This window comes from Magnolia sinica, chromosome 2 (assembly GCF_029962835.1).
Source record: "Magnolia sinica isolate HGM2019 chromosome 2, MsV1, whole genome shotgun sequence".
Taxonomy (NCBI): domain Eukaryota; kingdom Viridiplantae; phylum Streptophyta; class Magnoliopsida; order Magnoliales; family Magnoliaceae; genus Magnolia; species Magnolia sinica.
The window spans coordinates 111,352,388-111,380,191 of NC_080574.1; the positions used below are offsets into that span (position 1 = coordinate 111,352,388).

Sequence of the window (27,804 nt, forward strand, 5' to 3'; positions counted from 1 at the left end):
AATACCCAAGCTTAGAGAAACTTCTGGGCTGCAAGTAGACTCAAGCCTAAGTTCAGGCTAACCATTAACTGCCGGTTAAAACTTACTGCAAGCGAAACCCATCGGGCTTGATAAAAATCCAACCAAAACATACGCATCCCTCAAAGCCTCAGCGCTTGATCCTAAGTAACTTCCACAGCACAGTGGTATCCGAAGAAGTAAACACAGATTGGTCCTTGACTACTAGCTAAATGAATATCACAGGCTTTTTTTATATAATATATACTTTTTTTATTAGTTACAGATGCGATCTCAAAATCAATACAACAAATGAAGAGAATAACTGGCCTAAAGAACAGCAACTAAATTCTATACACATCATTGAAAGGAATGCTATGGTGCACAAGGAAGACAACAGTATTTCTCAATGAGTTGAAGCAACCATTGAAGAGGGTTGGTCTCTGCTGGGTCGTTTAAGGAGGCAGTTCGCATTGGCAGTTCTGGAGGTAAATGTCGGTGAAAGGCGTTTACTGCTGCAGCAACACCATCTTCGTTCTCTATCTTTTTCGCTAATTCCATTGCTTGTAACTTCACCTGAGAAAAGAATGCCAAGATCATCGAGAGAGCCATGAATCCAAGCTTTGGCACCAGAAACAGCATGATTAAAGCAATCAAATGTGAGGCAGCTGTTAAACAGCCAGATAAGCGGGTCCCAGTTTTATCAGGCCATTAAATCATCGCCAGGTAAGTTCGGACCCATTCGGCCTTGCACCCCATGCCACCAGTAGAAAATGACAATTGCCAGAAATGGGCATCTGTGCAGGCGTCCAACGCTTGCATGGAAAATCATGCATAACAAGTGATACAAGAATCATAACAAGTTCAATGCCTTATCCATGTGGTACATAAGAAAGAAACTATTTGTACCAGACACAAGTGATCAAAGTCGCATAATCTTTAAATTTGCTTGGAATTTACATCCTGAAAGTCTGTTCCTTTTACTGGCATGTCAGATATGTTAGACATGCTTCTGTAGTTTCACTTGAATTTGTTTGAAAAAAAAAAATGTTAGACATGGTTCCATATATTCATTTGGAATATGCACAGAACTCAGGGTTGATGTTGCATGACAATGATGGGAATATGGGTCTGGCCTGATGTTAGAATTATGAACTTAGGTGTACATATCCTATACCAGAGGCTTCAATTGGGCCGTTCAGTTTCTGCTCCACACATACCTCCATACCTCCAAGGCTCTACTCCACCACAAATAGTTACAAGGTCTAGCATGATCCTAGAGTGGGTCCATGGTACCATGGGACAATTTCTCACAACTATAGTTGTGTATGGAGCTAAGATGCTGTTGTCTTTGAGGGAAACTAGTGTATTGTGGCCAAAAGAACTTGACTGTTAAATAAGAAGGCTACTTAAAAATAAAACTGCATAAAGGAAATAATAGAAGGTAATGGCTACTAAAAAAATGTTTGATGATTTTAAATGAGGAATTACAATATGTGGCCCACGTTTTGCATAGTATACATGGTATTCGGTTCCGACGTTGGGGCCCATGATTCGGTGATCCAAACCATGTCTGTTGAGACACACTGAAACCCAAAAATATCCCAGATTGGGTGATCCGAATGGCCAATGTTACAAACTTTTTCAGCTGAGCATGGACCTTTGTTGTATATCTCTTCTAAAAAAATATAGGTAGGCCAGCAACTGAAAGGTTATGATCCTATACAAGAGTCTTGAGACAATCCACCATCGGCACCAGTAGTTAAAACTGAAAGCTCGTGTACGCTGTGAAAGGATGTATGCAATTCATATACTGCTCATTTTACATAACCAATTCAGACAATTTTCCTGCAACTGTTTATGGTTGTAAAGCACATGATAATACGCACAAGGAAAAAACTCATATGGTTCCCAACATGCAATGACACTATTGGTGCACTGTAGAATCCTATTGGTGCATTCCAGGACCACATGATATTGGTGATATTTGCCCTTGAAACCAATCGGATTCTTTTGTTATTTGGAACTAGGTAATGAGTGATCTGGGCAGATACAGGTTTTTCCTTTCAATAAGAAAAGAGACTGTAACGGCCGTTACGGGGGCCATAACAGCCGTTACAATCCGTATCATAAAGGTAATGGTGGTGGCCATTATGGCCACCATTACCATTACGGAATACCTTGCTCCGAACTGAGAGGCCCATCAAGCTTGGATTATGGAATACCTTGCTCCGAACTGAGAGGCCCATCAAGCTTGGATTAGATTCACTTGATTGTGCACCAGCTTGGACTTATCCTCTGACCTAACGACAAAGAAGGTTATCATAGTCTTGATGTGGTGGCTTTGACACATCTAACAATACCAGATTATATGGTTGAAATACAGATTTGTTGGATACATGCATTGAGGTTAAGAAGCATTGCATGATCCAATATAGGATCCACTGTCATCTCAGACACTAGTTTGTGGCTTAGATCTTGGTTATTGAACTTCCATCAAACCAAGGTGTGCAAAATGATTATGAATCGGCCATAATGGCTGTAGTTGTTACCCAATTCAGGTCTGAAATGGGGTGGTTCAAAAAAGTGGGCTGTAATGGTCGTTTACCCAAATCAGGTCAGAATATTTTCTGCCATCTTCGAAAAATAGAAAAAATAATTATTTTTTCTTTTTTTCATTTTTTATTGGTTCAATGCTTAAATATGATGTGCCATGCATAGATGATCATAATCATGTATTCCTTTCAGATTATTGATGACATTTTACATTTTTTATAATTTTTATTTTTGAATCAATTTCTGACATATTTTTAATAATAGGAAAAATAAATAATTAATTAATTTTCTTTTATTGTACTAGTTCAATGTTTCAATATGATGTGTCATACATAGATGATCATAATCATGTGCTTCTGTCAGATTTTTTACCCTATTATATATATATATATATATATATATATATATATATATATATATATAAATATATATATATATATATTGATTTCTGAAAATAGATTAGATGAGTTGGGTTTGGCCCATTGCTTTTATAATTTTGTATTTTATTTTTTTAATTTTTCTATTTTCGAATTAGTAACTTTATGTTCATATTTTGTTATTTTGGGCAGTTTTGGAGCTTGATAGGTTTTTAATCCATTCTTTATTGATTAGAACTTTACTTAATTAATCTATTTAGATCTAATTAGAAGTTTAGAAATTTACTTAATTAATTCATTCTCCCATAAGTAATATGTTTAGACATAGGGCTCGTTTAGCATCTCTACTCTAATCTAATAAGGGCTTTTCAAATAAGAGCTACTCTAATAAGCTCATTCTGCTCTGGCTTTTGTTTTAAATAAACTCATTCGATAAATCACGTTTTCAAAACCATAAAAAGTTCTTACTTGAAATAAGCACGTTTGGTAAACCTTTCAAATAAGAGCTTTTTCTAAGGATAGTTAATGTCATTTTTAAATATTATAACAACTCCATTATAAGAACAATCCAGATGGTTGTTTCGGTGGATCTCATCATAGATTGACCATGCCCCAAATGGCAAGAAAATGGATAGCTACAACTTTCACGTTTTAAGACATTTGGGGGTCCATTATGTCAGAATTGGATGTGGATCCTCAATCATATGGAGCCCACCTTTCATGTGGATCATCCATCGTGTAAGCCAAACCTTCAAAGTGGGTCGTCAATCATGCGAGGCTTGTCTTGGATGTGGACCATTCATCATTAGGGGTTGACCTTTGACGTGGACCGTCCATTATGTGGGGCCCACCTTGATGTAGGCCACCATCAATGTTAATTGTCCTTTATGTGGGGCCCCTCAATGTCCACTATTCATGATGGGGAATCCACATTTGATGTGTCCATCATGTGGGCCCCACCTTCAAAGTGGGTTGTCCATCATGCAAGGCCCACTTTTGATGTCCACCATCCATCATATGGGCCGCACCTTCTATGTCGATCATCCATCATGTTGGGCCACTTTGTAATAATTTTTGAACAAAATTGCCTTTAAACTTTTTTAAGTAATTCCTATCTTGCCATTTTCTCCTCTTTACAATCTCTCTAAGGTATGCCCACATGATGAACAACCCATATTGACGGTGGGGCTCCACATGATGAATGATGCACATCAAGGTGGGCCCACATAATGCATAGTTCACGTCAAAGGTTGGCCTTACATGATGGATGGCACACATCAAAGTGTGGCCCCGCATGATGGACCATCCACGTTAAGTGGGCTCCACTTGATGTGCAGTCAACATTAACAATGGGGCCCACATGATGGATGATGGACATCAAAGGTGGGCCTACATGATGGACAATTGACATCAAAGGTGGGCCCAGAATAAACCACCCACATTGAAGGTGTGCCCCTACATAATGAATGGTCTACATGAAGGTGGCCCACATAATGAACGAAGTGGGCCTCACATGATGGATGGCCCACATCAAAGTGTGGCCCCTCATGATGGATCGCCCACATCAAGTGGGCCCCACATAATGGGTGTTCCACATCCAAGGTCTTGCAAGATGGACGTGAACGGTGCATTATGTGGGCCCACCTTGATGTGGACTATTCATAATTTGGTGCCCCACCTTCAATATGGGTTGTTCATCATGTGGGCGTACCTTAGGGGGTGTTTGGCGCAACGAATTAGATGGTATTGAGTGGGATGGAATTGCTTCTTTTTTTTTCCCAATAAATGCACTTGTCGGTGGATTGTCTCTTAATGCCATGGGAGTGAGCCTATTCACTTTGGTATTTGGATAATATAAGGATGTATGACTTAAATACATGTTTTGATTCATGTAGTGTTTGGTTGTACATGGAAAACAACCAACAATCTCGAAAACCGTGTTTGAAAATTACACTGGGAAGTAAGGTGGGGCCCACTTTGATGTTTGTAAGGAATCCACCCCGTCCATCCGTTTTGTGAGATCATTTTAGGACTTGCTACCAAAATTCAAGCGGATCCAAAACTCAAGTGGGCCATACAGGAGGAAACAATGGGGAAAGAATTTCCTACTGTTGAAACCTTCACAAGCTCCACCTTGATGTTTATATGTCCTCCCAACCCTTTATAAGGTCATTCCTGCCAGGATGAACTAACAACACAGAAAACCTTAGCATGATACAAAACTTTTGTGGCCATATGAATGTTTCAATGGTGGTCACTCAATCCCCACTGTTTTCTCTTGTGTAGCCCACTTGAGTTTTAAATTTACCTCATTTTTGGTCGCATGCCCTAAAATGATCTTTTAAAACAAATGGATGGAGTGGATTCCTCACAAATATCAAGGTGGACCCCACCTCCTTTCCTAGCATAAGAACTTCCCACCTAAAAGCTTTTAGGAGGAAATCCTAGTTGAGTGGATAGAATTGCGAAAAGCCCTCCCTAGCCATCCCTACTCCATGCGTAGGACCCAAGGTTGAAAACCTATGATGAACCAAACAAAAAATGATTTTTCTTACCTTGGGATTTGAAGTCCCATCCCACTTAATACCGGATAAGCCCTTGTGCCAAACAGGCCCTTAGAGATATTGTAAAGAGGAGAAAATGGCAAGATAGGAATTACTTAAAAACATTTAAGGGCAATTTTGTTCAAAAACTATCCAAAAATGTCTACCCGCTTAAGCCAAATATGCTTTTAAAGAAAAAGTGACCTCTTGACGCAGGATGAACGTGATGAGGTTGATCACTGTCTTCCTCTAGGATAACTACTCCGAATCCACAAAGCTTCTCTGGACTCCTCATAGAGACTTCTCGAACCCACGAGGAAAGAACCAGAAGAATAGAAATATATTCTAATAAATTCGTAATTTGATAGATTAATGAAATAAACGAGTTCACAACCCTTTAAATTGGGATACCAAGCAATGGGACAGAAATCAGAAGCAAATTACAACTAAAACTCCTAGAATTCGCAACTTACTATTTATAGATGGTCGTGATGTCTACTAGTGCGCAAGGTTTTTGGCTAAAAATAGTAAGTGTCCTATTTGGCTTCACCAAGTTGTTCTCCTAATTATTCTAAGCTCTTTTCACGTTGGGTGCAACTCCTAAAGCCCAACGGATGAAGAGTTATAATCAAACTAAAACTTATTATTTCGAGTAAAAACAGAATTAAAATAGGGAAACGACCATCGATTCGGGGGTATTTCGCAAATCCGGCTAGCGCAACCTGGCATAGCGGGGTTGGGTGGCTAAAGTAGCTCGTTCTACCCCAAAATCATATATTTTACGCCCTATAACTCATTCCGGATTGCGAGATACGCCCGATCTAAGGTCTGACGGTCTGGATCACTTCTGTCGTCGACCGGGCCTTTTCTGATCCATCTTGGCCATGAAACTGTCTGCGACCCGCTCTACATCACCTCTCCATTACTTATTTTTTAAGAGCCTTTTTTTTGCTAATTAAAAAATAAAATAAATAAACATAATATGCTCTAAAAGAAGAGGTTTACCAAACAGCCTATTTTTAAAATAAGAGCTTATTTTTTAAGAATAAGCAAATAAGCTCTTATTAGTAGAGATGCCAAATGGCCCCTTAGACTCTTATCATCCATAAGCCCCTTGTACTCTTATCGGCCATAACTAGTAAGAAAATGGGTGGCCAACAAGTGAGGTTATTGGAAGGCAACATATGAGAATGTATAGTACCATGCACCAAATGAAATGAAACTATTGTGATAAAATGATAATTAGTGGAATCGCGTGACTTAAACAACATTTGGCACACCAAAAGGGCCAAGTTGTAGGGCATACCAAAGTGCCAAGAGAGATAATGATCTTGATGCAACCAAGCTAGGACGAGTTAAAGGGGAAACGAGTTGTCGTGCAGAAGAAGAATAGTGAAGTTCTGAAAGCGGCCTAATAAGAGGTGTTCAATCCTAATTATATGGGCCTTCATGATAAAGAGAATGTTGAATTTGACGAAGATTCAAATTGGGAGGTGCCTATGACTAGGAGAGAGAGTGCATACTGCTCGTAAGGATAAAGAACGTTGGAACATATTTAGTGGAAGGAGATCAGTGGGTTCTTTTTTCTTTTTTTTTTGTTGGGGGGGGGGGGGGGGGGCAATTAAGAGTATAACTGCATGTATAGGTTAAGTTTAGTAAATTACGGCATATGTTTGGCAGCCAACAAGAGACATCTTCACATGATGCCCCCATAATATGGATGTAGAGCCTAGGTGACCCTCATATGATCTGATCCTGTGTAGAAAGGAGTAAAGTAAATAAAAGAATATCGAACAAATGTAGAGTAGAACTGTCATTGAGAAGCTGGTAGAGTAGCAACTAATTTATTTATACATGCCAACGTACGCCCAAATGTAGCCAACTCTCCATATTGGCAAGTGGTAATTGATGTAGCAGTAGAAGCAGACAAATGGACTAAGGCACCCACGGCTAGGGAGATTAAAGGTAAATGGACAAATGCAAAGTATGTGGACGTGAAGGCATACATAGCTACCTTTAAACGCATATGGCATGCCAAAAGAAATTCTCTGTGACCTCCCACCGTTCACGACATCCCTTGCTTCTTGCTACGAATGGCTCCTCGGTGGAGCAGTAGAAGCGTTGGTCCCCTTCAGTCAAGTGCATGTGCCTACCTTCCCCGTCAACCACGACGACTGAAACGACATGACAAATCATGACTTGGAAACATGAGAAGTAGGGGGCAGGGAGGAGTTTGCACAATTATGTGTAATGGTTGGACTAGCCCAACCAAATGCAACATGACCAACTTCATGATGTCTACCACTTGGGAATGATGTTCCATAAGTCAATCGATGCATCGGATAAACAAAAAATGTTGATTATATTTTCTCCCTAATGGATAAAATGTTGGATTAGATTGGAGAAGAGAATGTGATGCAAGTTGTGACCAATAACGAAGCAACATAAAAGGTTGCGCACAAGATGTTAATGCTAAAGAAACCACATATTATGATCATCATGTGCTGCACACATTGTTTGAATTATCTCCAATATTATCGCTATCTCTAGCTTGGTGATACCGATAACACAGGTAGCGATATCGATAACACCAGTAGTATTAGAAATTTCAGGCATCAGTTGTGTATTGCTAAGTATCGCCAATGTATCATTATCGTCAATATTTTCAATTGTGTAAGTTCCAGGTGTCGCATGTATTGCCAATTATTGATATCGCCAATGTATCACCAATATTTTTTACTGTGTAAATTCTAGGTAATGCTTGTATCACAAGTGTATTGACAATATTTCAATAATATTGCAAATGTAGAGATCATAGAAAGTTTGTTTATTAAACAAATCTATTTCAATTTTTTATGAGCACATTGTTGTATGCAGCTTTCAATTTGTCGTTGCTAATATTGATAATATATCGATATTATCATTATCACAAAATGCGCAATATCAAGACCACAATCTTTCGTTTCCTTTCCAGTTGTTAATGATTTCTTGGCAAAAGAAGTGAGTTGTCGATATTCTGCAATATCGATGGATGTTTGGATGAAAGGTTTGATAGATGATTGGATGGTTAAATGAGTTTGATGGGATGGTTAGACTGTTTCTTATGATGACACATACTTTTAAGCCCTCATTAAATGGAAACTTATTGTGTATACATTCTTTTTGCAAAAAAAAAAATAACCCTAAATATGTAAATATGTGTATTTTAGCATCTCTTGAAGTTTCACTGAAAATTCTACTGTTTTTCTCATGTTTTCCTGTATTTTTGATTATCAGCGATATTATCGGTGATATCGATATTGTTTCCATATCCCCAACCAACGAAACTTGTAGCAATACCGATACTTCGAACATTGGTTGCACATTGTATTGACCACATATTGCAAGATATTGGGAAGAAGAAGAATTGCAATATTGGTTGAATTGGCAAGAGAAATGACGACATTCATTTACAATCACAATTAAGTAGAACCATAATGAGGAAGTTAACGAAAGGGAGAGAGCTACTTAGGTCTCGAGCAACAATATTTGCAACGAACTATATAGCCCTAGAGAGTTTGTACCAACATCGAGAAGAGTTAAGTGAGATGTTTGCTTCCAAAGATTGGCTTAACAAAAAACATGAAAAGAAGACATCAAGAACACTGGTTGAGGCACAAGGGACAACAAATATTGGAAGAAGGTTGCAAATATCCTTAAGGTGAAGCCATTAATGAGTGTACTCTATCTTGTTAATATAGATAAAGAACCTACTATGGGCCTCCTTTACATGCCATGGATGAGGCCAAAATGACAATTCGTCGTGATTGTCAAAATTACATTGACTATTGGAAGATTATCAACGAGAGATTAATGCAAAAGCTCCATCAAGATCTTCACGTAGCAGATTACTATCTAAATCTATACCTAATCATTTTTCTAAGATAATGACGTTCATGTCAGGGTAAAGAATGTAATAAAGAGAATAGATCCTGACATAGATGTGCAAATAAAGGCGTTAAATGAATTGCATACATTTGAAAATCGCTAGGGCAGCTTTGGAGATGCTCTTGCACAACATGCAATACCTAGTTGCAACCAGCCGAATGGCAGATAAACTTTAGATAAACTGCAAAAGCTTTCTAAAACATTACAGTCAAAGTTTTAAGCCAGACAACTTCCTCTAATTGTGAGAAAAATTGAAGTTTTTTGTACTCATCCATTCAAAGAATAGGAATAGAATAGAGATGGGACATTAGATCAACTAATATACATGCACACTACAACATGAGGCTAAGAATGCAACAACATAAGAAGAGCAATATATCCGATAGGAGCCTAACTTATATGTAGAAATAAAGGCATTGAATAGATTGGATACATTTGAAATTGGCCAGGGCAACCTTGGAGATGCTTTTGCAATACATGCATTACCAAAGTTGCAACCGGTCAATTGGTGGATGAATTTTGGAAAGAGTGCGAATGCTATCTAAAAAATTACAATCGAAGTTTTAAGCCAGACAACTTCCTCTAGTTACAATAGGAACCAGAGTTGTTTTGCCCTCATTCATTTGAAGAAAAGGAATAGATTGGAGACTAGAACATTAAATCAACTCATATGCATACACTATAACATAAGGCTAAGAATGCAGCGGCATTAGAAGAGCAATATAGCTGACATTAACACTGACTATTGTCCAATAAACTTTAACAACATTTATGATGAGGATGTCCCGCTTCTACCTTAGTTGGAGAAAAGGGGGAAATGGGTACAAGAGGACAATGAAGAATTGAAAGTATATGACCCAATGGCACACGCGGTGCAACAAGAGTCTTGTAACTGTCTTGGACCTACGAAGATAGACACATTTCATCTAGAGCCCAGTCCGGCAAAAGAGAACGAACACTAGCAATAATGAGAAAGATGATCATGGCAGTAGTGATAATGATGCACTTAATGTTGGTCATACTTCTGTTGTTTCTTAAATCACCATACAGTCGTCTGCAGATCATGAGGCTGATGAGCATCAACAAGGTGCACAAGGTCGGACTTATGAGTCTATTGAGTCCCGGCACAACCAGCAAAGGGGAGACGAGCATCATGGGTAGGCTGCCAAATATAACCAAGGTTCAAATCCTACCCTCTTAGCCCAATTAATACCATTAGCAAAATCCCCTTCTAAAATAACCGAACAATCACAAGAATTGTTGTGAATGATCTGGACTGCTTGTGGGAGGGCAAAAAGAAAGAAAGAAAAACTTCAGCCTGATAAGTAGTGCCCCTCAGCAGAGTACTTAAAAGGAATAAAGTGAACCTATCCAGATTCATCTTTGAGAACACCCCTCATACTGAGGTGCCCAAGTTCCCAAAGGATGCCCCGCCAAAGGTGAATTTCCATACGCTTCAAGAGGGGCCATCCAGTGTTTAAATTATCAGCGATATTATCGAATTATCGCCAATAATTTTGGTATCGCTAGAGTTGCGACACCGAAACTCCCTTTTTTCGTTCTCTTCCTAATATCGCCGATTTTTCAGTGATTTTATCAATTTTTTTGCGAAAAGTCCAGTTGTCAACAGTGTTCACGATATCGTCGCTGTCCAACGATACGAAACACGTCGGAAGAAATATTCCAAAAAAATCAGAAAAAAAGAGAGACTTTCAATAGGGTGGATTTCCGCACCTATAGAATAGATTGCCCCGATTGGAAGCTGCATTTGGTGGGCATTTGAATCGAAGCTCGCCATTCGTAGGTTACTGTAAAGAAAATCTCGATTCCCTTTCTTTCTTTCTTCTATTAGATTGTTACTTGAAAACGGAATTGATTTAGGAAGGAAATGCGGGGAAAAAAAAAAAATCCAGAGAAATCCGGAGATTTGGGGAAGAATTCAGGGGTTTTAGGGTCTCTTGGATAAAAAATGGGTTCGGAGCCCTTTTTTATCAGGCGCGGATGCGCTACTGATGGGTTGAGTAGCCAGACTAGCTACTGAAGTGACGTCACCAAGTTCTGTGGGTCCCACCATGATGTATGTTTTGTATCCACACCATCCATCCATTTTGAGAGACCATTTTAGGTCATGAGCCAAAGAATGATTCAGATCCAAAGCTCGAGTGGACCCCACCATAGAAAAAAGTGGAGAGAGTGACGCCCACCATTAAAATTTTCTAATGGCCACAAAAGTTTTCAATGAAGCTGATATTTGTGTTTTACCTTATTTAATGTTTGTATTAACTTATGAACAGATTGGATCTCAAATAAACATCATGGTGGACCTTAGGAAGGTTTCAATGGTGGGTGTAACTAACTCCACTGTTTTCGGTGGTGGGGTCCATTATAGTTTTGGATCCGCCTAATTCTTTGGATCATGCCCTAAAATGTTCTCTCCAAATGGATGGACGGTGTGGATACAACACATACATCATGATAGGACCCACATAACTTGGTGACGTCGCTTCAGTAGCGAGTCTCGCTACTCAACCTGTCATAGCTAATCCACGTCCTTTTTTATCGGGCACGGCTACACAAGGCACGTAGGCATCTTTTCACACGTGTAATGGGCCTCTAATCTGAACGGTTCATGTGATGCGGCATCCCATGAAACTCCCAAGGACCAAATTTTACCCTAATCTAAAACTCTGGTGGGCTATAGCAAAGAAAGATGCAAATCAAGGGAGAAAAATGTTTTCTTTTTTAATGGCCCACTGAAGTCTTAGATGAAAGCAAAAGTTGAACCATAGAGGTTTCATGGAGTGCCGCATCACTTAGACCATTCAAATTTTGGACTCACATCACATATGATGAGTTCTCAAAAAGTTCTCACGATATCTTTGCTTCTAGGAAAATCGGCGTTGGCGCAGATCAGGTGCCTAGAGATGGATGGTCTTGTCAGGGCTCTGTAAGGCCCAACATGATATATTTGTTTTATCTACATCATCCATCCATTTTGATATGTTATTCTAGGGAATGAGCCCAAAATGTAGCCAGATATGAGGCTCAAGTGGTCCACACCACAGGAAGTTGTGGTGGGAATGATATCCACCGTTGAAGCTTTCCTGGGGCCCATCATGATGTTTATTTTCCATCCAATTTGTTCATAATGTCTAATAGACCTGGATGAAGGGAAAACATAAATATTAGCTTGCTCCAAAACTTATGGGCCCCACACAGTTGACTCAGTACAATAAGCGTATTGATTTATATGGCGCGCATGTGTGACTTGTTTGGAACCATGGATTGATGGTTCCATGTTCTGTGGGGCCATCATAATGATAAATATTTTATCAATGTTGTCCATTTATTTTGATAGATAATTTTAAGGCATGAGTCCAAAATGAGACAGATCTGCATCTTCGGTGGACCACACTAAGGGAAATAGTGGTGATTAAATGCCCACCATTAAAAACTTCATTCGGCCATTGTAATGTTTTTTTTTTTTTTTTTTGCTATCCAACCTCTTGATCAGGTCACACAGATCTTGATGAAGCGAAAAAACAGTTTAGATTATGTTAGATTTTGCCACATGAACATCTCTATCATGCAAAAACCACACTAATTGGATAATCTAATCCATCCTTGATTTGGCGTCTTTGAGTTCATTTACTTTTACGTGTCTTAATTATTGTATGCCAGCTGCATTTGTAATATATAAACTCATTTTGGTTGCTATTAAAGTGATTTTTTATGGCATTGCATGCTTTTTGGGTCCCATTAAATGAAAACTTACTATGTAATGTATTCTTTTCGCAATTTTTTATTCCTAAATATGTAAATATGTGTATTTAGACATATCTTGAAGTTTCACTGAAAAATTCCATCGTTTTCCCCATGTTTCCCTCTTTTTCCCCACATTTCTGGTTATCGGCGATAACGATATTATATCTTTATCTCTAGCCAGCGAAACTTGTAGCGATACCAACAACTCGAACACTGGGGCCATCTATCTTTCAATCAGATTCAGCTTTACCGGTTCACTCCACACCAAGACTTGCAAATCCTTCCAGAGGTCAGATGCAGAAATCCTTTTGAAATATTTGTGATTAAGGCCTAGATAATGATGTTGAATTTGATCTTCTTGGCTAGGTTGTGGTATGGGTGGCATCTTTGTTGAAAATTCTCCGGTTTCTCTCGTTTAACAATTCCTAGCAAACATAATGGAAAGACTACCCTAACTATAGAAAATTCCCACAATTTTTTCCCTGTTAAGCCGCGCAATTCTAAACAAAGTAACTTTTGCCACATAGAATTCGAAAAAGGATAAAGGATAAAAAGATGGTGGAGAGTTTCTTCCTCCCGCTTGCACAGAACACATCTATTTGGAAGGTTAAACCCCCTGCCTTTGGGATGGTTCTACACTGTCCCAGTGAAAGTGACAACATAAGAAAGTTAGATTTTCCAAAAGAAAGCAGGGAAAGAAGAAACCTTTTCTGTCAAAACAATTTGAAAGAAGATTTGGCCACCTGCCGTTCTCCACTTTCAGTTATTGGGGTCATCATCCCCCAATAGAAAAGCTGAGCTAAGAAAGCACGTAAGTTCGAGAAAATATGAATCCTCTTCATCCCTGAGGTTCCTCCTGAAAATGATATTCCAAACGATTTTCCCCAATATGTTTGTATGTTTTAAATAGTATATGCTACATAGATTGTGGCGTGTGCTCTAGTGTAGCATAAGCCTTCACACTACATAACCCCATAGCTTATACATTTATTTTTCTGTTTTTTATCTTTATTTTTACCATTTCCCTATTTTCCTATTTATTTCAATTAAAATATAGAAGTAGCTACATAGCTTATGTCTCATGCTTTTGAGGGGTGACTGCTACCCTACATGCAATACGTTATTTAAAACGCTGGTCCATACCTTCATTGTCAGATTTCTGATAGCCGCCACCCTGTAAAAATCCAATAATATAGCAGCCAACAGCCTTTTGCAGATCCATACGTCTTCCTGTTGACGAATTCTATCCCCTTTACTGACTTTGAATCCAGTCCCTGTTTGAAGAATTTTTCACCAATATTTGAAGAATTCCCCCCATACTGCAAATGCTTTCCAAACATACAATCCCTTCCAATACTTTAAAATCCCTGAGTTCTACCCACCCTATATCAAGCAATCACAATTTTCACTTATGACGCGTTTCAGAACTGTTGATTTCTCATAATTTGAATTCACACCATTACACAAAATGCTCCAGTTCCTTTCTCTTATGGCCCAAACCTAGCCTACCTTGGGTTTTTTTTTTTTTTTAACTTCAAGTAGACAATGTAATTTCCACTTCGCGCTTCTTTCCTCCCACTGGAATCCTCACTGAAGTTTTGCATGCTTCCTTGCAGCTAATCCAGGGATTTTAAACAACATGTAGACTAACAGAAGATTGAATAGTGCTGCTTTAATGAAAACAATGCCACCAATTGAGATGGTTCCGCCATGTGCAATGAACAAGAGATACCCTTGTAAGGATGGAAACTTTGATTAGGGTTGAAACGCTTCAAAAGAGGATGGGAGAGTCCTAAAAAGACTTGGAACAAGGCCATGGGGAAGGATATGAAAGCTTGTTTACTTGCTGAGGATGGGGCCGCAGACGAGTTAAAGGCAAAACAGGATTCGTAAACCTGAACCCAAATAGCTAGCACAAAGCAAAACCGTCAACCAGGATCTCATAGTTTCTACAACCACCATAAAGTCTCAGCTCTTTAACACCACTTGATCTAATACTATGATCTGTAACATTAAATAATAATTACTGGAAATTTTTCCATACATCTCCAACACAACATAAAAGGACTAGCAACCAAAGATTTTCCTACACAAATAATTAATTCATTGGCTTCTAACAAAGCATATTTATGCATGGATTTTAGATGTTTATTCTTTACCAAAGATAAAGATAAAGAAAAATTACCTCTGGGTTGAGCATAAATCTGATAGAATTTGAAAGACCTTCAATACTGAGCTCTGAAATAGGTATTGGTGCAGGTCCCAATCCTATTGCATGAATTCTATCACCCCAAAAGAACTGGTCACCGAAGAATGGTACAACAGCTGTTGGACACTAACATCATGGGAGGCTTGTTAGACAAAATCAAATACAGGTTATGTCAATTCATCATTTCAAATGGAAACTATTGCAAATGAATCAAAAGATGATAGAATTCTATTGCTAGCACCTCCAGTGTAAGCTCTGACAAGGAAATTTTCAGAACCTTAGAGCTAAGTGGAATATATGGGACATTGGGACTGCATCACTTAAATGTATGTCTTCCAAGTTTTTGTATTGTGAAATGCTGGGATGTGAGTCTCACATCAACATTTAATGAAATAATAGACATTGTTACAGGTTAACTGAAGGGGGGGGGGGGGGGGCAAAGTACTAGTAACAACTATAAAATAATACATTTTTAAAAATATGTAGATGTGTTGTCATCATTGAAGCTGCAGTGAAAAATAATACCGACCAGAAACCAAAATTCGATAGCTCTCAGCAATGTAGTGTAAAAAGTTCCTTATTTGTCACATGATCTAAATGGAAGCAGCACAAATGCCAGACACGCATACCATGACAAGGAGAAATTTGTAAGAAAGAATAATACCCCAGCCCTAAGTCCTGTGGCAGTTGTACCAGCTCCACCATGATGAACCTGTGTATTTTTTACAAAATAAGCCTCCAATTAGAGATAGAAATAAAAGTGATGTTCATTATGAACTACAAAGAATGCACATGCAATAATGTTACAAAACATCGTATCCTGTTTTATATTCTTAAGTATAAGGTGTTCCAAATAAGAAGTTGGTTAAAACATGACATCCACTAAGTGACAACTAAATTACTAAGATTTATCAGCACGTACAAAAAGAACTGGTCAGCCATGGAAATTAAACTTGTAATCACATATGACCACAAACAGCTGACAAACAGCATTATCTGACTTGTCAAAACATTTACATAATTGTCACAGATCCCTTTAAGATTTTGAAGGAACAACACGTTTACGAGGAATTACATAATCCTCCATCCAGGGATATGCTCAGTATACTTGGGTTTTTGGTTCCAAAACTCTCCTCAGGAGAACAACTGTAAACTTGCAATTTGTAGCCCGGGATAGACAGTTAGAAATGCTATGGTAGACCAGTAGAACTGGAATAAGGTAGAGCACCAATGAGAGTGATAGATGGTGTTTAAAATCACTTTTCACCATTTTTCTGCATTTTTTTGTGAAACAATGCTTTTTATGATGCCAGCTGTCACACTCTCATTGGTGGTCTACCTTATTCCAGTCATACCAGCTCAACCATATCATCTCTCCAGTTGAGAAGTACAGGAAATATCTGCATTAAAGTTAGAAAAGGCTCAATATTGGTGGCTAGTGTCTTCCAATCAAGGTGATCTTTGGGACATTGTCCATTAAGAATGGGGCCCAACAGACCAACTGCCTGGTTGAATAAACCATGAAGCTTTGCTTGCACAAACCGAAAGCTCGAGTATATTAGGCATATCCTTAAGCCAATGATAATATAGTTGCTCATCATTTGTAGTCCTTGGAAAGCATAATTATGGAATCCAAGAAGAAGAAATCAGATTAAACAAAACAAGATTAGGCCTGTTTGGAAAACGTCAAAAAAATAGGTTTATCTCATTTTAGTTAATCATAATTATGCATTAGAGATCATGATTGTTGGTTACCAAGATTATTTTAAATCCTTACCCAAAAGAAATGTAATCTCTAATACATAATTGCAATTAACAAAAATGAGATGAACCCATTATTTTAGGTGTCTATTAAACAGGCCAAAAGTTCTTTCTTTCCACATGGTAGGTACATGCCAACCAGTCCCCATCCCAGGTAAAGGGAAGAGTTGATGTCAGGATGACAACCAATCACTAAAATCCAAAAAATAATCAAGAAAATTCATAGAAAAACAGGATGAGGATGGTGGTGGTAGTGGTAACAATGATGAGAGCAACTGTAAAGCCAACCAGTGTACACAATATCGATACTATCGGCCGATATATCGGCCGATATTATCGTTATCGCTGTCCAGCGAGACGAAACCCGCACGAAACCACTCGGAAGTTCCAAAAAAGAGAAAAAATGATTTTATCGTGCGATATATTGTAGGATATCGCCCCATTATGATCGATATCGTGGATATCATCGATACCATCACTCATCGTTGGATCTGTGGGGTTCGTAATTACCAAAAAATCATAAAAAAAATATTTTAAAAAAAAACAGAGGAAAAGTTGGAGGGAGGATTTTAGTACCTGTAGACTCAGATTGCATGATCGGAGGTTGAATTTGATGGGCCACTCCATCAACGGCGGTAATTACGATTTCCCTCTTTATTTTTTCTTTGAATCCAACGGAGACTTCGCATCAAAACGAAGATTTCGGCAAAGGGATTTCTGGAACCGAGATTTCGACGAGAAATCGCGCGTATTGAAGACAAGATTTGAGATTTTTAGGGTTCGGAATCTCCGGAACCCTCTTCCCTCTTTCGAAATGCGGCTTCCTCCGCTGAAATCCCTTTAGAAATCCGATTGCGTACTGAGTTACTCGTACGCTTTGATGTACTGATGAAACTCCGTGGGGCCCACTGTTAATGTATGTGGTTTATCCACGCCGTCCAACTGTTTTTACAGATCATTTAAGGGGTTGATCCCAAATTTTAAGCATATCCAAGCTGAAGTGGACCACACCATATGAAACAGTGGGAATAATGATTTCAACCGTTGAAAGCTTTCCAGGCCCCACAGTGATGTTTATTTGTCATCCAACTTGTTCATTAGATCACAGAAATAAGGATGAAGGGAAACATAAATATAAGCTTGATCCCAAACTTCAGTGCCCCTCAGGAATTTTTCAATGGTATATATTCAATTGACACTGTTACCCATGGTGCGGTCCATTTGAGCTTTAAATGTGCTTCAATTTTGGGATCAAGCCCAAAAACTATCTATTAAAATGGATTGAAGGAGTCGATAAAATATATAAATCACAGTGGGTCCCACGGTTTTTACTAAGTGCATAAAATAAAACGCACCCGTAAATGCAGTCGGTGGATTGGTGCTACATGAGAAACTAACTTATTGGGTGTTACGCTTGATACAGGGACCACGTCGATGAGATGTTGTAGATCCACTCTGTTCATTCGTTTTTATAGCCCATTTTATGATGTTATCCAAAAAATCAAACACACTAAAATATCAGGTGGACCGCACCACATCAAACAGTGATTAATAACACTTACCATTAAATGATATGCATCTGCTTAATTTTTCTGGTGTGGCCCACCCAAAATTTATATCTGCTTAATTTTTGGAATAATATTCTTAAATTATATGAAAAAATAAATGGACGGCCTGGATAAAATATATATACAGCAAGGTGGACCCTACGAGACGGGCTGATGTACCACACAGGTTGTGTTGTAAGAAGACGAGCGCTGACGCTCCGAGTTATACAAATGGTTCAAATGAGATCAAAGTTACATGGGCACATAATGATGTATTATTATATCCACTCCGTTCATCTATTTGGCGAGATCATTTTAGATCATGACCCTAAAAATAAGTCATATCCAAAGCTTAAGAGGACCACACCACAAATAGCTGCGGGAACAATGATTCTCACCATTAAAATGTTTGTAGGACCCACCATAACATTTATTTTCCATTCAATCTGTTCATGAGGTCACACATACCTGGATGAAGAGGAAAAAAAAATATCATATTGATCCAAATCTTTTGTGACCCCAAAATGATTTCAATGGTAGACGTTCAATCCTCCACTACATTTTGCAGTGTGGTCCACTTGATAATTGGATCTGACTTATTTTTCAGCTCAAGTGTTACGACTAGCTTGCCAAATGGACAGCCAGTTTGGATATAAAATATACCTCATGATGGGACCCACAAAACTTGTTGACATCAACACACCAAGGTGATGTGTGGTACACAAGCCGATCCACTTATGCGGATTTCCTAGAAAGCCTTTGGCAGGAAATTCGCATTGGAAACCTAGGTGGGCCCACCATAATGTTTGTAAGAAATCTACCCCGTCCATCCTTTTTGTGAGCTCATTTTAGGACTTGGGACCAAAAGTGAGCAAGTTCCAGACTCGAGTGGGCCGCACTAAAGGAAAAGGTGGGTAGGGAAATTCCTACCGTTAAAACCTCCCTGGGTCGACGGTGATGTTTAAATGCCATCCATACCGTTTATAATGTCATTCCTACTGAGATGAACTGAGAAGACAAATATTACCTGATTTAAAACTTCTGTGGCCCCACGAATATTTCAATTGTTTACGTTCAATCTTCACATTTTTAGCACACTTGAGTATTTGATCGGCTCATTTTTGGTACCATGTCCTAAAATGAGCTCACAAAACAAATGGGTAGGATGGATTTCTCACAAACATCACGGTGGGCCCTATCTAAGTTTCTAGCGCATGAAACGGTATAGGCCACAACGTCCCTATCATTTATATGTATATTTATCCATTTTTATTTCTTTTGTTTTTCAATAAATTGGTTGTGTTTTCATACATGTCTTCCATACATTTATAAATGTCATGCATTCAATTTAAATATAGTTGCATTAGTTCAATTAAACATCACATAACTTAGGACCTTATACAAAGAAAATTTATTATGTGCACCTTTTTTTTTGAGATGTTATGATTTAAAAGTGTGTATTAAGGTCCTTTTTAACAATCCATGAAGTTTCATTGAAAAATTCAACCATTTTCTCAATGTTTCCCCATGTTTCCCAAAAAGTGCGATACATTATGCGATACAAACGATATATCCAGTGCGATAACCGATACGTATCTGTATCCCAAGGGTGCGATACATAGCGCGATACCGATATTTCGAACACTGAAGCCAACTACCCGGGACAAGGCTATGATGAGGATGGTGGTGGTGGTGGTAACATTGATGAAAGCAATTGAATAGTAATTATTTAACAGAGTAAATCCTCTCAAGTTCAAAATTCACACTCATTATAAAGTCAATTGTGAAAAATTGGGCACAAATGGAAGTATTACTCACCACTGCAGCACACTGTGGAAACAACCAATCATGAGGGCACTCCTCAAGGAGAAAAATATCGTCAGGAAGTTCTGGAACTGCAATTTCAAACTAAATCAGAACAGAAGCTGATTCTGAGGGAAGAAAGGGCTACTTCAATCAATAATAATGCTGTCATACTAAAATTGATTAAGCACCATCTAAGAAAGTAATGTTCAGGTACTCGGAATAAAATGACAGAAACATTTTCCTGAATATCTTAGAACAGAAAGAAACATCAAATAAGAGCAATAAAAAATTAACTGTGACTTGAATGCTCAGAACTTCTAGAAGTTCATGAATATAGTTTAGTTTAACTCATTATATAGAAGACTCAAATTGCATTACATCTATGGTTAAAGGATGTCTTGACAACTGATGCGGAATTGACTGGGACAGAAAAGCTAACAGAAAATAGCTTAACCAGATGGAAGCAGAAAAACTTGAAGTGCATATAACTTAGTAAGCAATAATCACAAATTTAAATTAAAAAACAAAAAAAAAAAAACAAAAAAAAAAACAAAAAAAAAAAAACAAAAAACAACAAACAAAAGCAAAAAACAAGAAACAAAAAACAAAAAACAAAAAACAAAAAAAAAACAAAAAACAAAAAACAAAAACAAAAACAAAAACAAAAACAAAAATAAAAAATAAAAAAATAAAAAAAATAAAGACAGCCACAAAATAAAAGGCACATGAAATCAAACATCAGACATTAAATTAGTTGGTACGCAACAATGATTGCTGCAAGTGCTATCAAATTTATAGAAGGGGTAATATGGCTATGGCTAGTTCCCCAATAATCAAGCTAGAAGAATGGGGAGGAGAACAAGAAGAAGAAAAGAAGAAAAGAAAATAAGAAGACGGACAGACATAACCAGAGATAGTCACAAAGGATAAACGCATAAAAGAATTTTAAAACAAAGGAGATCAACTTACGTATCCCAAGATCTCCCCAACCCCTATCAATTATCCCCCTTTGTCCGGTATCTTTCAATGCCCCTAGAATGATATCTGTGGTCTTCTTTGCATCATCAAGAGGCTTAACAAGCAAAAGGAAGTTATTTCCATTAGAAGATATCAAACAGATGCATCCATTTACATAGCATTACATATGCTACTCAATTAAAAGATAGAATATTCTAAATAATGTGTGTGCATGTTAAAACAGATTATGATAAAAGAAGCACTGTTCTGTATGAACAGAGGTATCTGTTCATTGAATTCATAAGTTTAGGCATAACTACTTTCTGAACCATAAGTATATCAACATTACTTTTCATATAATAAATCTAGAAACATACACCACTCCAACAAGAGGTGAGATGAGATTCATCGGAGATGAGGTGGCTCCAACAGGTCACCTCAATGCCACTCCCAAGCCAAAAAAGGACTCCTTGCTATAGTGACGCAGGGAAGGATGTGTTGAGGTCGAGCACCATCTTCCTTAGGGGATAACTATTCCGAATCCATGGAACTTCTCTGGACTCCTCACAGAGATACCTCGAATCCACGAGGAAAAATAAGAAAAATAGAATAATTTCTAGACATTCGTAATAAATTGATTGATAATTGTTTGATGTGTGTCCTTGTTACACCATTAATAAAAATAAATAAATAAATAAAACAAAAATCAAAATTCGTAATTACCAAAAATAACAAAATTCTAACTTTAATAAAAATCCTAATTCTAATAAAACTCTTCTCAAGCCTAATGTATTTAAAAAAAAAAATCCAAATAAACTTTTGCTAGAAGAGTCCTATCATGATTAAAAGTTAATTTCTAAAAAAGAACAAAATATAAAACTCTAAAAATAAAAATAAAAATATTATAAAATCGAAATTACTAAAAATAGTAATTTTTTCCTAAATTTTTGTTTTTGAGCTGAAAGCGCGCGTTTTTTGGCGAAACAGACAGACGCGACCCACTTTGTGGGTCGGTTCACCTTGGATGGCCCATTACTGTAAAGATTGATAGGTTGTGCGTCCCGTAACAAATCAAAAGTTATGATCAATTTATGGCCCACCTTCTTTTGGTCCAACCATGCTAGGAATGTATCGATGTCACGTCCTACATCAGACACCTCCACTTGGAAAAAACTCATCCTCGAGTAATCCAAATGACTTCGCACATGATACTCAAACAATTTATGGCACCGATGTTTATCAGTTTGTTCCTTGTACTTCAGATTAGGCTCTTGAGCTGACCCAATACATGTACTCATGCTCTCCTTGACCTGACTAGTATAGTAGTATATATCAATTCCTTCACTTGTGCCTACAAGATCTCACATTTTTTCTGATAATGTGGGCAATTAGGCAAACTTGCCCTGAAACAAGATCAATGTGGCTTTGTATATCTATTATGGGAGGCAATTTATTAGGAAGTTCATTGAGCACAATTGCCTTGAACTCCTGCAACACTGGTTTCAAATCTTCTATGATGTTCACAAGCTCCATATATTTTTCTTTTTCAACTAATGCATCTATATCTCATGTTTTCTCATATTGTTTAAAAAAATCATGTTCGGTTATGAGAGATTGTTCCTCCACTTTAAAAGTCTTGGGTTGGTTCTCCGTTTCCATAGGGGCCACATGTCCACCACTGATGAATCTTGTAGACTGTCACGACTCCGTTTCGACAAGATCATCTCTCGCTGACAAATAATGAGATTTCTCTACATAACCCTTTACTGATCAGCTATCCTACTAACAATTTTGGTTTTGTTGGAATAATATCTTATCGTAATCTCGAGGGAGGAATCGCATGCACAACAACTATTTCATCTGCGACCACGTGCGAATTGACGCTTTCATATGTCTCGTCCGCTCGAGTTGAAGTTGTTCCCACCGAGTTGAAGCTCCGCCCTTCAACTTGTAAGCCACGAGTCTAACTTTCTTCTCTTTTGTGATGTCCATGTAGTCGAAGAAACGTTCGGCTTCAAGCAACCAATCGAGGAAGTCCTTGAAGTGGAGTTGGCCATTGAAACTATGAAGATCGACTTTCATCTTGAATTCTCAATCCGTTCGATCTATCTGATCAATGCCTTATCCGAGATGTTGTGGAATCATGTCGCTGGATCCCACCTTCTTAGGAGTGATCATGTGGTCCACTACTGGCACAGTCCTATGATTAGTGCAATTACGAGTTCTACCACCTGTTGGGGGCAAATCATCGCCATGAACACGGAGTTGCCTAGGGCCTTCGTCATGCAAACGATGGCAGTCCGCAGCCCTTGCATGACTTGCCGATTCTCTCAATGCGCCACTTCGAAAGTCGCCGCCATTAAAGGAAAATTCCCTAGAGCACCATCCATGGGAATGTTACCCGACTCGTCGTTAGAAGCCACAGATCCGAGGAGAAAACCTCACTTTGATACCAAACTGAAGAAGGGAAGGATGTGTTGAGCTCGAGCACCGTCTTCCTTAGGGCATAACCATTCCGAATCCACGGAACTTCTCTGGACTCCTCACAGAGATACCTCGAATCCACGAGGAAAATAAGAAAAATAGAATAATTTCTAGAATTTTGTAATAAATTTATTGATAATTGTCTGATGTGTGTGTCCCTATTACACCATTAATAAAGAAAAAGAAAAAATCAAAATTCGTAATTACCAAAATTAACAAAATTCTAACTCTAATAAAAATCACAATTCTAATAAAACTCTTCTAAAGCCTAATTTCTAAAAATAAAAAATCTAAATAAACTTTTGCTAGAAGAGTCCTATCATGATTAAAAGTTAATTTCTAAAAAAGAACAAAATCTAAAACTCTAAAAATTAAGAAATATATATATATATATATATATATATATTATAAAATCGGAATTACTAAAAATAGTAATTTTTTCCTAAATTTTTGTTTTTGAGCTGAAAGCACAGGTTTTTTTGGCGAAACGGACAGACACGACCCACATTGTGGGTCGGTTCACCTCGGATGGCCCGTTACAGTAAAGATTGATAGGTTGTGCGCCCCGTAATGATACCCGGATCAAAAGTTATGATCAATTTAAGGCCCGCCTTCTTTTGGTCCGACCATACTAGGAATGTATCGGTGTCACATCCTACATCATATAATGATCAGAATGCCTCTTGGGAAGCAAATGAAGGATAGTGGGAGATGTTGTCTAAGAGGGAGATGGAAGTGAATTTAGAGATCATGGTGTCAAAATTACAATCTTCAAAAGAATAAAAAAATAAACTAAAATAAAAATTATAGCTACATCAAGCGTGAAGGGAAGTAGCAAAAGGATCCGGTAAGGGAGCAGGGAAGAATCTATTTCGAAATGTTTACATGTGTGAATGTAATAGAGCCATTTTGCATAATCACTCACATGTACCTAGGACCAGTGTTCGAAATATCGATACTATCAGCTGATATTATCGGTATCGGGCCCTAGCAAGACGAAACTCCTCCGATAACCTCGGGAAGATACCGAAAATTCAAAAATCCAGATATTGGCCAATATTATCATCGATATCGCACGATATATCGTCGATATCGCCGATACAACCCACACCGTGCGATATCGCGGTATTTCGGCCTCCATTATTGTCGGAAATCGACAAACAGACAAGTCGTGCATTTGCAGGGGACTCATGAGTCCCACTATAGCCAACAACCCACAACCCACAACGATAAAAAGCCACCATGCCGGGTAGTGGAGAATCAAAAAAAATTGAATTAGAAAAAAAAAGAGAAGTCAGAGAGTACCTGTAGCCGTAGGCTGTAGCGGTGATCAGAGGTGGGCCATTCGACAGGTAAGTATCTGTATCCCTCTTTCTTCGATTTTTTCGGCTCGAGAGAACGTGGGTCCGAAAGCGTTGCGTGCATGAAGGAGAGGGAAATGGAAGAAGAGGGGCGCGATTTTCATCTGAAAACCCTCGCGATTTTCATGTGAAGGAGACGGAAAGGGAACCCTTCATTGTGGTGGTTTACACAATACGCTCTTATCGTACTCAGTAAATTCAATTGGGCCCACCTTTAATGTACGTAGTCTATCCACGCCGTCCATCCGTTTTCCCATCTAATTTAATGGGTTGATCCCTAAGTTCAGTAGCCAAATCGCTACTGAATTGACATCACCAAGCTCTGTGGACCCCACCATAGAAAACAGTGGGGACAATGACATCCACCGTTCAAAACTTCTCAGGGGCTACAGAAGTTTCCGATCAAGCTTATATTTTTGTTTTCACTTCATCTATTTGTATGTTAACTTACAAATAGGTTGGATCTAAAAAAACACATCATGGTGTGCCCTATAAATATTTTAACGATGGGTGTGACTGCTTCAACGGTTTTCTGTGATGGGTCCACTTGTACTTTAGATCTATATCATTCCTTTTCTCATGCCATAAAACGAGCTGTAAAAATGGTTGGACGGTATGGATACAGCACATGCATTTTGGTGGGGTCCACAGATCTTGGTGACGTGGGATATTGATTTCCACCATTGAAACCTTTCTCCGCCCCTGCGGTGATGTTTATTGGTCATCCAAACCGTTAAAAAGATGATACAGAGTGGATGAAGGAAAAATACTAATATAAGCTTAATCCAATCATCCAAGTGGCCCTCAAGAAATTTTCAACGGTAGATGTTCAATTCAACTGTTTTATATGGTGTGGCCCATTTGAACATTGTATATGCTTTATTTTTGGGCTAAAGCCCTGAAATTATTTGGTAAAATGTATGGACAGATCGGATAAAATATCATCTCGATCAAAAACTCTTGTGGCCGTCAAAATAAGTTTGTAATGGTGGGCGTCACTCTGTCCACTGTTTTCTGTGGTGGGGTCCACTCGAGCTCTGGATCTTACCCATTTTTTGGCTCATGCCATAAAATGAGCCATTCAAATGTATGGACGGTGTGGATACAAAAAATACATTATGGTGGGACCCACAGAAGTTGGTGACGTCCATGGTCACGTCAATTGGGTTGTGTACTGAGTTACTCAGTACGCTATTATCGTACTGAGTAAACTCTGTTGGGCCCACCGTGAATGTATGTGATTTATAGAAGCCGTCCATCGGTTTTTCCATCTTATTTTAACGGTTGAGCTCAAAATTTAATCATACCCAAAGATCAAGTGGACCATACCATAGGAAATAGTTGGAATAATGCCGTTGAAACCTTTTTAGATAGACGGTGTGGATTTGTCACGGGTCCACTTGAGATTTGAAAAGTTTATTTGAAAAAATAAATGGACAGTGTGGATATAGATGCATACATCACAGTGGGCCCATGGTAAGGGTTGCACCATGCTATGGGGGGCAACCTTGATGTATATATTCCTGATTCATGCTGCCCATCCGTTTTTCCGGATAATTTGATAGCAGGAGTCATTAGGTGCGCTTTGGCCTCATCCAAGATGGTGTGGCCTTACTGTGGGGCCCACCTTGATGTATGTATCCTACATCAAAGCTGCATATCTGTTGTGTCAAATCATTTTAGGGCATGAGCCAAAAAAAAAATGATGTAAATCTAAATCTTGAGTGAACCATAATATAGGAAAAAGTGGTGATTGTATGTTTCACCGTTAAAACCTTAAAAAGGCCCACAGCAATGTTTATTTTCCATCCAACCTGTTGTTAAGTTCACACACACTTGGATGAAGGAAAAAAAATCAATATCAGCATGATACAAAGCTTTAGTGGCCCACTTAAATTTTTAATGGCCGATCACCACTATTTCGTATGCTATGGTGCATCCGAGAGTTGTATCTGCTGTTTTAAGGCTTATGTCCTAAAATGAACTACCAAAACGGATGGACGGCGTGGATACAGAATACATGTATCATTATTGTTGTCTTTCAAAATAGATAGACGGAGTGGATTTGTCACGGGATCTGCTTTCAGTGGTGTGGCCCACCATGTCATTTACTTTCAATCCGACCTGTTGATATGTTCCTATACACACCTATATGAAGTGAAAATATGCTGGGAATAAAACCGTCACAGCTCTGTAGGGTAAAACATGCTGATTAAAAAATTATTGTGGGCCATACCAGTGGGAACAATGTAAAACTTCTTCCAAATTGATAAATTCACGCTGCGAGGCCCACCTGAATTTGAAATTATCAAGATGAATTATATACCTTCTCTTTATTTTAGCGAGTTACACTTGATTGATTGTGTTTTCATACATGACTATGATATATTTATAAATATCATGCATTCAATTTAAATATAGTTGCGTTAGTTCAGTTAAACATCAGATAGCTTAGGACCCTATAAAAAGGAAATTTATTATGTGCATCTTTTTTTTTGAGACGTTATGATTTAA

At 38.2% G+C, this 27,804-nt stretch overlaps 1 protein-coding gene across 11 annotated transcripts in view; it reads right to left on the bottom strand.

The window, feature by feature from the left end:
- Positions 1-220: 220 nt before the first annotated feature.
- LOC131237382 (sterol 3-beta-glucosyltransferase UGT80B1) overlaps positions 221-27,804 on the bottom strand; it is an 82,276-nt gene continuing 54,692 nt past the window's right edge. For 4 of the 11 annotated variants that reach the window (XM_058235108.1, XM_058235106.1, XM_058235107.1 and 1 more), the window contains exons 11-15: positions 21,458-21,560; positions 20,501-20,577; positions 16,039-16,086; positions 15,351-15,500; positions 221-573 (exon numbers count right to left, since the gene is read on the bottom strand). In XM_058235108.1, the coding sequence (XP_058091091.1) occupies positions 373-573; positions 15,351-15,500; positions 16,039-16,086; positions 20,501-20,577; positions 21,458-21,560 (579 nt within the window). In that variant the 3' untranslated portion in view covers positions 221-372. Of the gene's footprint in view, positions 574-15,350; positions 15,501-16,003; positions 16,087-20,500; positions 20,578-21,457; positions 21,561-27,804 lie in introns of all 11 variants that reach the window. The other 7 variants (XM_058235110.1, XM_058235109.1, XR_009167210.1 and 4 more) reach the window with 6 other exon arrangements.